Consider the following 12,149-nt stretch of genomic DNA (forward strand, 5'->3'; position numbering starts at 1 on the left):
TACATGTACATTAGATTAGCCTTACTAACTGTGTTGTTCAATCTGTCTGTACCCTTATTTATTTTGCAGTCTATTTGATTCATTTACACCATAACAAGTCTGGCTAAGTCTCCCACTATGCTTGCAAACTTTGTGATCTGTCTTCATATTTCTAACATATTTGCCTCATATACTTTGAAATGAATATAGAGTTTACTGACTACATCTTCTCCGTGAATGAAACAACCCATTCTGTTCTCTTTAATGTTTTTTACTTTGAGTTCTTGATTATATTCTGATATTAACGTTACTACATGTCTCTTACCTTTTTTCGTCCTTGTTTTCTTCTTTTTAAAATGCCTTCTTCCCCTCCTTCCTTTCCTTTCTTTCTTCTTTCAAAATACTTAAAATGAGAATTTGCTTTTTTATAGGCATTAACCCATACTACATACTGATATATTTGGATTTGTTCCTGCCCTTTGGTATTTTGCTTTTAAATACCCTTTATTGTTGCCTGCCACCCCACTTCTGCCCTTTGATAGACTGGGTTTTCCTCTTTGTTCTACATATTGTTTAGTGGCTTGAAGGTTACACATACATCCTATTTGTATTATGTTGTTGCCCCTAATATTTCTCATTCTTCTATGATGTATTTTATTTCCAAGAACAAAACTTTGCTATTGTTGTGAACATGGGGAGTCTTTACATTAGATGTAAATATTAATGATGTATTGTAAAGTGCAATTTAAAAAAGTAGTTCAGAGTTCAGTAAACTGTACAAATCCAAAAGGTATGGCTATGATATTTTTAAACTGCAATGCAATTACCAGATGGTGAACCCGTATTGTGCTTCATGACTGATCATTTCTTTTGGATAGAGAGGCTTGATTTTGTAATTAACAACAAATTCTACCATAAACAATTAGCAACAAATTCTACCATAAACAGTTCAATTGCTTCAATTACCAGGTTTTTAAAAATTGCAACCCTAGATATAGTTTCACATTTTTAATACTTCTAGTACAAACCATAACATACAACATAGGATTTGATATATTATTATAATTACTTTTACATGGGAATTAATCAGAAAGAATTTGTAGATTTCATTTCATGAAAAAAAAAAAGAACAGAAGGGAATATGGCTAAATGTTTAACATTTGTTACAGCTGGCTGTTGGTTACATTTTTCGCTGTCCTTTTCTGTATCCTTGACGATTTCATCATTTAAAATGAAATAATGCTTTCGGGCCCACCCTGATTTGTCGAGAGCAGCTGCCGCCCCCGCCACATCAAGGGGGCGGGCCCCAGCCGACGCCACAATCACTTCCTCCGCCGCAGTCGCTGCCCGCCCCGCTGCTGTCTGGCGGGGGAGGAGCTGGAGAGCAGGAGCAGCCTCTCTGGCGGTCGTGGCGGTCGGAGGTCCGAGAGCTCTGCTCCTACTGAGAGCGTGCGGGTGTCAGGACTGGGTGAGTGAAAGGCTGTTTATTTCTTCAATTCATCCAGACGTGGCGGTGGGGCAAGTGGCAGGGCACGGGGGCGAGGATCTAAGGGACCTCTAGCGAACAGATTTTCAGGCTTGCCCCTCGGGAAGGGGTGGGGCGGACGCAGGACCTGACTGCAGAGTGAGGCCTGTGTCCACAGACCTATTTGGGGGCTCCATCCTCCGTCCCCCAGCCCCTAACGTGTGGCGCGGCCCCTACTCGAATGGCTTTGATCGCTGTTTGAGAGGGGAGGGGTGGTCGGGGCCCTCTCCTCCTTCCTTCCTTCTGGGTCCCTTTGCAGAACACTCCGTGGCCTTTCTTCCCCCATTTTGCAGTTGTTTGCTGAATGGTAGAACGTTAAGATATTTAGGTAAATATATTGTTGCCAGGAAAATAATTGTCAGAAAAACAAATTATTTTCAGGGAAAATGAGACCCCCACATGCCCTTTTCTTTTTTCCCCTTTCCCTGGCACATTGGCTTGGATATGCTGTTTGAGCTGCTAGTGTTCTCCTGTCCCTCATTATGACATTGTGGCCCCCTCCCCCTCTCTGTGTGTTGTGTGTGTGGGCAGGGACATACACACACATGCACACACGCACATACACATGCACGCAAGCATACCTACATACACTCATACACAGACATACACACACAAAACCCTTCCATTGCAGTCCTCTCCCTGCCTCCCTCCACACTCAAGGTTCTGGCACATCCCCTTCCCCTTGCATGCATGGACACACACACATACACACCCTCTTGCAAATTGTCACACCCTCCAATGCCTTTCCCTGCTTCTCGCTGCCTGCCACATACACACCTCCAGAAGCAGCCCCCTCCTGCTTCTGCCTCTGTGTGCTCTAGCAAGCACGCACACACACACACACACACACACACACACACACATACACACACATACCACTTTTGGGGCTGCCTTATATCCTGCCTGCCACATACGCACATAAGGATATCCTTTGATTGCTGGATCCTCTTTCATATGCCACTTACATACACATGCACCCACACACTCTTATTCACACAGCCCTCACACATGCTCCCAGCCCTCCTCCCTGTCTGCTACATAGGTGCATAGACAGCTCTCCTTCGCTGGTTCCTGCAGTGGACACACTCACACTCACACTCACATAAATCCTTCTCTAGGGATGCCATCCCCCCTCCCTGCTAGCCACATTCATGAATATACATATTTCTTTCATTGCTGGCCCCCATTCCACCCACCAGCCACCCGCACATCCCTGTCCTGTGTTGTCCCTCCCATGGATGCATTTGCTCACACTGACATTTCTCCATTGTTGCCTCCCATTTTGACGAACACACACGCAGACCATGGACACCCATATCCAGGGCCACCGTACCCTTTCTTGCCTGCCACTGACACAGGAACACACGTCCCTCCAGAGTTTCAGCCGCTGCACACACAACCGTGCATTCACATTCTCTTTCTCTCACACTTAACACATCCCTCTCCTCTAAAGCCACCCTACACACACCTGTCATTTTTATACCCACATCTGGAATGGGTCTCATTCTGTCTGACACTAATGCCTCTTCCCAATACATCTGTCCTGTTCCCCCTACAAACCAAACACAGACATCTCTTCATTGCATGATTGCTGGTCCCCCCTTCCACCTGCCCTTCTCCTCCTGACAGACATGTAGGCACTCATGAACATGTGGTGATCTATATTTTTTACTCTATTTCCATTTGCATTTCTCCTGCATGTCTGCAGGGCTCAGAAAAACGCAGACACCCTATAAAATAACCGCAGCAATCTTTCCTCTTCCATGTTGGCATAATTCCACAGCACTTTACCCACCTTGCTAGCATCCACTACCCCCCACCCCTGCCCATCTTCTGTCAGATTCTCCCCTAGGTCTGGCTTTCCTATAAACCCAGTCTTGTAATCATTTTGCCAACATTAAAAATGTGTTCCAGGTCTACACCTGACAGTCACTGGAATGCTACTTCAGGCCTTAGAAGAAAGTGAAACTAATTTTAAAGGCCCCTTATTCTTTCTGTTACCTGCCTGCTGAAGTGAAAATAGATCTCCCTGCTCCTTTATTCTGAACTGATTTGACTTTCCCATCTCCAAAGCTTGTGCAGGGAGCAGGAGCCTTTCCACTCGAGCCCCAGCTGTATTGGAAACCCTCCTAAAAGTCAGAGCAATGGGTCAGGAATCTAGCAAGCCTGTATGGCCCAAGCCATCAGGAGGGTATCAGTCCAATACAGGCAGGAGGTATGGAAGAAGGCATGCTTATGTCAGTTTCAGGCCATCCATGAACCAGCAGGAAAGGATTTCCAGCCAGAGAAAGACGACATCCGAAGTCCCAATGCACAGATCAGCCCCCAGTCAAACCACCAAGAGGAGCCGCTCACCATTTTCCACCACTCGTCGTAGTTGGGAAGACAGTGAGAGCTCGGGAACCAGCCTGAATGTTGATAATGAGGACTACTCCAGGTACCCACCGAGAGAGTACAGGGCCTTGGGTAGCAGAAGAGGAATGGCTTATGGACACGTTGACTCTTTCGGGGCAGATGATAGTGAGGAGGAGGGGGCTGGGCCTGTTGAGCGAGTGCCAGTTAGAGGGAAAACTGGCAAGTTTAAAGATGAGAAGCCGTATGACCCAGAGAAAGGGGCAAGGTCTTTGGCTGGGGTGCCCCCACAGTTCTCTAGCTTTAACCGTGATGTGAGAGAGGAGCTTGACAAGGTAGACCCAACCCCTGTGGTGAGACGCTCTGCTAGCAGAGCAGAGTTCCTGCAGCCAAATAGCATGGCTCCTCAGACGTCCGCCGAAGGCAAGGTGGCAACCACTGGTGACAGCCTGGAGAGGGAGAGACGGGAGCAGAATTTACCTGCACGTCCCATCAGGGCTCCTGTGAGTATTTGTGGTGGTGGGGAAAACACCCCAAAGAGTGCGGAGGAGCCAGTGGTGAGGCCCAAAATCAGAAATCTGGCAAGTCCAAACTGCGTGAAGCCAAAGATATTTTTTGATACTGATGATGATGATGATATGCCACACAGTACTTCCAGGTGGAGGGATTCTGCCAATGCTGATGAAGGCCATGCCAATGGCCGAGGCAGAAGAGGCAGAGTTGAGAGTTTAAGTGGCTTCTCTGAGCCAAAGTACCCTGAGGAGAAGAGGGATGCCAGGAATGACCAAGTGAAGCCGGAAAAGGTGCCAAGACGACGACGAACCATGGCCGACCCTGACTTCTGGACGTACAGCGATGATTACTACAAATACTATGAGGAAGACTCTGACAGTGACAAAGAGTGGACTGCTGCTCTGCGTCGGAAGTATCGAGGCCGAGAGCAAAATCTGTCATCCAGTGGTGAAAGCTGGGAGACTCTGCCAGGGAAAGAAGAGCATGAACCTGAGCAAGTCAGAGTGAATGCCAGTGCTGGTGCCAGCCCCAGTGCTAGTGCCAGTGCGAACAGCAGTAGCAGCAATGAACTTGAAGAAGTTCGGGGACCACCTCTTCAAGAAGAGGAGCAGGCACCCCCAGAAGAAGGAGAGGTTCCTTGGCTCCAGTACAATGAAAATGAGAGCAGCAGCGAGGGGGGTAACGATTCTGGCCAGGAGTTTCTGCAGCCAGGAGTGTTCATGCTGGATGGAAACAACAACCTTGAAGATGATTCCAGCGTAAGCGAAGACTTAGAAGTGGATTGGAGCCTCTTTGATGGGTTTGCAGATGGGTTGGGGGTGGCCGAAGCCATTTCCTACGTGGATCCTCAATTTCTCACATACATGGCGCTAGAAGAACGCCTGGCCCAGGCGATGGAAACAGCCCTCGCGCACTTAGAGTCTCTCGCAGTGGACGTGGAGGTGGCCAATCCACCTGCGAGCAAGGAGAGCATCGACACCCTTCCTGAGATCCTGGTCACTGAAGATCACAGTGCAGTGGGGCAGGAAATGTGTTGCCCCATCTGCTGTAGTGAATATGTGAAGGGGGAGGTGGCAACTGAGCTGCCATGCCACCACTATTTCCACAAGCCGTGCGTGTCCATCTGGCTTCAGAAGTCAGGCACCTGCCCCGTGTGCCGCTGCATGTTCCCTCCCCCACTCTAAGGCCAAGGCTCTTTACTCCTTTGTCGGTTGATTTTCCCCATCTGAAATCCACAATACTGCAGGAGCCCTCTCAAAATTAACAATTGAAATGAAACCAATCAGTTGATTAATCTACACCTGTTGATTCCTTGTGATTCTTTCCAATGTGAAAACGGTTGTGTGCGATTGCATTAAAAATCCTATTGTCTCTTAGAGGTTAGAAAAGCAAAACTAAACATTCTAAATGCTACTTGAGATTGCAGTAAAAACATACATTTTCTAACCCGAGTGGAAATAAGTTGCATTTGTCTTCAGTAGAATATGTTGCTGTTAATTGTAATGTCAAGTTGATCTGTTAAATATGTCCAGAAGGCATCATCATTTCTGTTGCATGTTATGGGTTAATGTTCCTGTAATTGCAGTGCCGTAAAAGCTCATTAAAGTTCTTCTTTTGGTTTTACATGGTATAGTGGAATTGTTTGGTTTTGTCTAAAATGGTGGTACTAAGTGACTTTATAATCAGTCCATTGAACTTGCATCAAAAATAGGGTTTGGTGGGGTCTTCTTTTTTCTTTTTTCTTTTTTTCTTTTTTTTTTTTGGTGCTCCCAAAAGTAGAAAAGCTGGAAGGTCATTGGAAATGCTGAATCCAACAGTGGCAAAAAATGAAGGGTAATGATTTCTAAAAGTAGGAATAAAGTGTGTGATTGTCAAACGACTCTACGGGGCAAAGGTCAAATGGAGAGTACTCTGTCAGTCTATGGGAAGGAAAGAGACAATGAGAAAGCATGGTAAAAATAAAGAACAACGGTAGGAATAAGTCCAAACTGAGTATAGGGGTGAAGGAGTTAAAATCCCCTTTTAGAAAATAGAACCTCTCAGAGCGGGGCTCCTGGCTGGCTCACTCGGTAGAGCGTGCAAATCTTGATGTCAGGATTGTGAGTTCGAGCCCCATGCTGGGTGGAGAGATCACTTAAAGAAATAAAATCTTAAAAAAAAAAAAAAACTCTCAGAGGGGATGGGTCCAAAAAAAATTCCAAAATAACAACCTCTGTGCTGATCATATACCTTAACACAGTGACACAAAAGGAATAGAAAAATATATGCGAGACAAGTGCTGTGGCAAATACAGATACCCGCTTACACAGAGTGAACAGGTTTTAGCATTTGGCCATATTGGCTTCCAATCTCTCTTTCTGTCTACAATAAATAGAATTTTTCAAGCACAAGTGAAGTTCCTCACCTGTCGTATTTACCTTCCTTCCTCCACAGAGGTAAGCACTACCCAGGAAATGGTGTGTTTTCTTCTCGTCTGTGTTTTTAGATGTGTGTGTATATATGTATATGTGTGTATATATCCATAGCCGGGATAGAATGTTTATGTTTTTTAAGTGGACATGATTGATAGAATGTATGTGTCGTTTTGCAACTTGATTTTTTCACTCAACATTGTGTTTGAGATTTAACCATTTTGATACACATAGCTGTAGTTCATGCATTTTAACTGCTGTATACTACACATTCAGTTGTATGGATCATCACAATTTATCCATTCCCTTATTGGTGGGCAGTTAGGTTCTTCCCAGTATTTTGCAGCAATGAATAGACTTAAAAGATGTCTCTCTGTGCACATGTGTGTTTCTCTGGGGGTAAGTACGTATATGGAGATGAAACGTCTGGGTCTTTAGGGTTGGAGGTAAAATTTGGGAGTCTTAGCGTTTAAGAATCTTCCTCGTAACTAGATATTGCTGAACTGCTCTCCAAAGTGATTGTACTAATTTATGCTCCTACCGGCAGTTTATGAGAGCTGTTTTTAGCTCCACCAGCCTGGATATTGTTAATGTTAAACCTCACTGGCAATCAGTGACATGTAAACTAACAAAACAGTGAAGCATATTGTGTCCATCAGAAAGCAAGAGTTTTTCCTCATGATAATATCTAGTTAGGGCTAGGGGAAAAAGAAATGTAAGTGATAGCAGCCTTTTTGGAGAACAGTTTGGGGGAATAGCTGTCTTTCACAATGTAAAATGGTGCATGTCTTTCAGCCCAACTCAGATACGTGCTAGTGTGGAACCAATGCTATGCAGCAGTTAAAACTTGTACTGATATGAAAAGATCTCCAAGACCTAATGTTAACTAAAAAAAAGTATGTTGTGGAGCAATATGTACAGTCTTCATGTAAAATAAAACCTTACAAAACCTAACTGTATATCATAATGCATAAAAGTGTCTGCAAGGCTGCGTACATACCTAACTGATGGCAGTGGTTACCTCTGGGAAGGGATGAGGGGTTGGGGGAAAAGAGTGAGGAAGGAGGCTTTTGATTTTTTTTATCCGAAATAATTCATTTGCCTGATTTTTTTTACAGTGTCACTGTATTTCCACGAGTATTAACAAAATAAGTGAAATAAAAAAAAAATTCCCAATTAAAAAAAAAGATGATTACTCTCTCACTGCAAGTACGGAAACAGAGGTTGAGGCCACAGTCCTGTACTCTGCAAGTGGTCAAGCTGATAATATATATATATATATATATATATATATATATATATGTGTGTGTGTGTGTGTGTGTGTATATATATACACACACACACACACACACACATATATATATATATATATATATATATATATATATTCACACACACACACACACACACACACACACACACATATACTTTGTCCCCTACATCCATTCTCTGTTCCCCTTCGGCCTTTGGTTGGCACCTCAGCTGACACAGAGATTTGGACGTCTGTGACCTTGGAGGGCTCTTGAAGGGTGGGCTTGTGGTGGTTTTCCTGACGTTAACCCTTTGCTGTGCCCTAACTGGCACCACACCAGGAAGTATGTTAGAAGTACCCTTGGGGCCTGCTTATCTTCCTCCCTGGTCCCTTGCCTAACAGAAGTCCTAATTTCCCTCACAGTTAGTAAATCCACCAAAGGGGACTCCTCTCTGGTGCCTGCAGCTCCCTGCTGGTATTGGAGAAGGCTGTCTATGGAGGGTCATGCTGTAGAGGTAAGGCTGTCCTTACTAGGGACAACCACAAGGCCTGAGACCTGGGTCCCAGGCTCTGAGTGGCCTGGACTTGGGCCTGGGGCCTCAATTAAGCACATCTGACACTTGTGCCCAATACCTTTGGTCTGGAGGGAGAGGACATCAGAGGAGTCGGGTCATGGAGCATTTGCTCCTGTGTTACCATGGCGGCGGCGGTGGTGGTGGTGGTGGCTGCAGTGTGGGACCGTGCTGACAGTGCTAGAGGCCAAAAGCTCCTGTGTAGGATGTGGCTGTGTCCCTCTGACACCCAGTTCCCTTTTTCCTGCCAGTTTCTGATTCTCCAGCCTCCCAGACAATTCCCTGAGCTCCCCCATAGCTTTCCAATAAGACTTTTGCTCAAATTAGCTAGGGTTGGTTTCTGTCGTTTGTAGCTAAGAATCCCAAGTGGCACCCTGGCCAACACCATAGCCCACTTTTATGCCCATGTTTAGCCATATGAAATACCCCAAATGGCAAAGGGTCAGGCAATTTCTGTTTACAAAATGGGACCCATTATTGCTATCTGGAGCCATGGTTCTAGAACAGCAGGCCTCACGGGCTGCTACACATGAAGCAGTCATTTTGAAAAGTGGTTTATTTGGTATGTTCCTTAAAGGTGTCACCCACCACACTAGACCTCTTGGTTTCTGGGCTTGTTTCCCGGCTGTGGAATAAATAGCTCCACATTTTTGGTCATTGATTTGGAGTCTAAACCACTATATCTTGCAAGACAGCACCCCAGATTCCTGAGGGGGTCCCCCTAGCTAACACTGTCTCAACTGTCATAAGGCCTTTCCCGTTTCTAAGGCACTACCTTCTCTTAGCCCTCTGTTCTGGCTAGATCCTTCTACATTTGTCCCTGGACCTCTGATCTGAAATGCCCTGTCCAGCCCTGTCAATTTTATCTATGCTTTAAAAAGTCCTGTTCATGTACCAGCTCCTGAGAACAATGTTCTCTGACACCCCTGGCTCCTCCACTCTGTGTCCCAACTCTGTGAACACTTGAGGTCAGAAGCTATTATTTCTGAGTCATTTCCATAGGCCTGGCATTCAGTGCTTGTCTCAGATGCATTCAGCAACACTGGCTGACAGGATGGATGAGTTCCTCTCCCACCGTAGGCTTAAGGTGGGGGACATGTTTGGAGAGCTCAGGAGAAACCATGGGGTCCTGGCCCAACCAGGTGCTTCTGAACCAGCCTTACCCTACTCCCAACCCCCAGCTTCTGCAGGCCCTGGCACCCCTCCTCCTCTCCTCTTGCGACCCTCTATCCCATTTTCTGTTTGGCCTGCTGAGCCCCCAGTATTTCAGAGACTGTTCTCAGGCCCAGGGCCTGTGTCTAGGAAGTGATGCTCGTCTTGACGATGGAGAAATATGTGGCAACTTGCCTCAGTATATCTCGCTTTGGCCTGGGTTGAACCTCTGACAAACATGGAGCTGAGAGGGTATTTGTCCATCAGTCACTGACCCCAGCCTCGGATGAGGCCCAGCGTGGAGCAGGCTTTTAGTCTGCTTGACATTGTCATCTGCACAATGGGATTTTGGTGCTAGGCCTGTTGCTGCAGGTTTCTGCTGCCCCCTGCATGCCTCACATCCCATTTCCTTCTTCCAGACTTTATTATCCTAAAACATTAGCGGGACTTCATAATCCCTTACATTTGGATAAGATTTTCCCCAGAACCCTTCACATTTAGGGATGTTACTGGACCCTCCCATTCACACTGAAAGGTGAACGATAAGGACACTGAGGTTCAGGAAGGTGGAGACAGCTCTGAAGAGATGGAAAGAGTATGTCTGCTTGGCAGGGGAGGGCAGCAGCTGTCCCAGCCCCAGTGTGGTGAGGAGTGGGTAGGGGTCTGGTCCTCAGCCCAGGCTGGCTCCAGCTAGATGCTGTTCAGGTGCTCTGGTCATAGGTATCACAGGCTGCCAGCTACTGGGAAACTCTGAAGGCCCAAGGGGCACACACTAAAGGCCCAAGGGGCACACAGACAAGAGGGTACCAGGCGTTTGGATGGGAAGAAGAGGAGAAACGAGACACACAATTGTAAAGGGGTTCTTCCACAGGAGTGGGGGACTAGGAGACAGTAACTACTTATAGTTGGAGGAATGTGGCTGAAGCATGGCCCAGGGGCCAGCCTGAAAGAAGGTGGGGACTCGGCACCAAATGCATGAAGACACATCTCTATGGACCCAGGGGAACCAAGCCCAAGGCACTGCTCAGCCCAGGCCATACTTGCATTCAGCAAACAACATTCCTGCCCACTCTGTAGTCAGAGCTGAGGATTCAAGAGTTGACTGGTTTAGTTCAACAAATATTTATTGACCTTCTGCCTGTGGTGTGTTGGACTCTGGAACCTGCAAGAGATGAATGAGGCTTAGTCCTTCCCTCAAAGAGCTCATAGTCTAGTGTAGGAAACAGATTTGTAAAGAGAGGATTGCAAACTTATGTGGCAAGTGCGACATGGAGGCAGACACGAGGTGACCTATAAGCAAAGAGCCCAGCTGGCTGTGCTGGGAAGGGATGCTTGTTGGAGGCATCCTGGATGAGGCCACTCTGAAGGCATGAGTAGGCACTGGCCAGGTGAAGAAAGGGAAGGAGAGAGGGTAATATGGGCCCTTTGAAACATCTATCAGTGAGAGTGTCAATTGGTTTGTGTGAAGGGCTCTTCAGTGAAATGTATTAGCATTTGAAATCTGCACATCCTCTGACCCAGCAATTCCACTAGTGGAGTTTCTCTTACATGAGCAAAAGCACAAGGTTGTTTGTACAAGGATATTTATTGTTGCATTGTTTGTAGCAGCAAGAGACTAGAAAGCATTTCCATGTCAGCCACTAGCGGCCTGCTTAAATAAATTATGGCACAGCCATAAGATGCTTCACTAGACAGCCTTTACCCAGATAAGGCAGATCCACAGCTACTGCCATGTAAGAATATCCAAAAACCAAGAAGTTATAAGAGGGAGGCATAGAACAGTGAGGACAGTGACCATGTGTGTTTCACAAGAGATACATGCACATCTGTGCTCACTGGTACATAGAATGTCTCCGGAAAGATATACAAGAAACAGGAGTTGAGGTCAGGGGTGAGAAGCCTTGCTTTTTACTGTGTGCCCTTTTGTCCCTTTGGAGTTTTTGTGAATTAGATTTTTTTTTTTTACCACGTGTGAACATGATCAATATATAGAGAGAGAAAGAGAGAGGGAAAGGAGGGAAGGAAGGAGGCAGGAGGGCAGAGACTTCAGGCAAAGGGAATGGCATGAATAAACGCATGGGGGATGAAATAGTATGGCGTGTGTGTGTATGCCCCCTGGGAACAAGAAATATTGACCCAAGCAGGCCTGATGGGGAGAAAAGGAACCACACTTCAGCTTGCCTCATGAGGACATGGTGTGGAGGCTGGAGGGTGGCCCAGCACCCAGAGCAGGTTCACTATCAGCTCAGGTATGTAAAAAAGATCTCCAGATTATATATGTATATAACAGATTATCAGGAAATCTACCATCATGTTAGCTAACAGTGGTTTTCTCAGTGGTGGGATTACAGGTAATTTTAATTATCTCTATGTGTTGAGGACATTTCTCAAAT

At 46.0% G+C, this 12,149-nt stretch overlaps 1 protein-coding gene across 2 annotated transcripts; it reads left to right on the forward strand.

The window, feature by feature from the left end:
- The first annotated feature begins 1,314 nt into the window (after nucleotides 1–1,314).
- PJA1 (praja ring finger ubiquitin ligase 1) lies at nucleotides 1,315–5,992 on the forward strand. 2 transcript variants are annotated; one of them, XM_019428597.2, is made up of 2 exons: nucleotides 1,315–1,447; nucleotides 3,747–5,992. In XM_019428597.2, exon 2 carries the CDS (start codon nucleotides 3,760–3,762, stop codon nucleotides 5,551–5,553), a length of 1,794 nt encoding a protein of 597 aa, XP_019284142.1. In that variant the 5' UTR covers nucleotides 1,315–1,447; nucleotides 3,747–3,759; the 3' UTR covers nucleotides 5,554–5,992. The 2 variants fall into 2 exon arrangements, with proteins under 2 accessions (XP_019284142.1, XP_019284141.1); XM_019428596.2 differs by having other exon boundaries at nucleotides 1,316–1,447; nucleotides 3,419–5,992.
- Nucleotides 5,993–12,149: the final 6,157 nt, after the last annotated feature.

The sequence above is a fragment of the Panthera pardus genome, unplaced genomic scaffold (genome assembly GCF_024362965.1).
Source record: "Panthera pardus isolate Hobbes unplaced genomic scaffold, ASM2436296v1 HiC_scaffold_27, whole genome shotgun sequence".
Taxonomy (NCBI): Eukaryota; Metazoa; Chordata; class Mammalia; order Carnivora; family Felidae; genus Panthera; species Panthera pardus.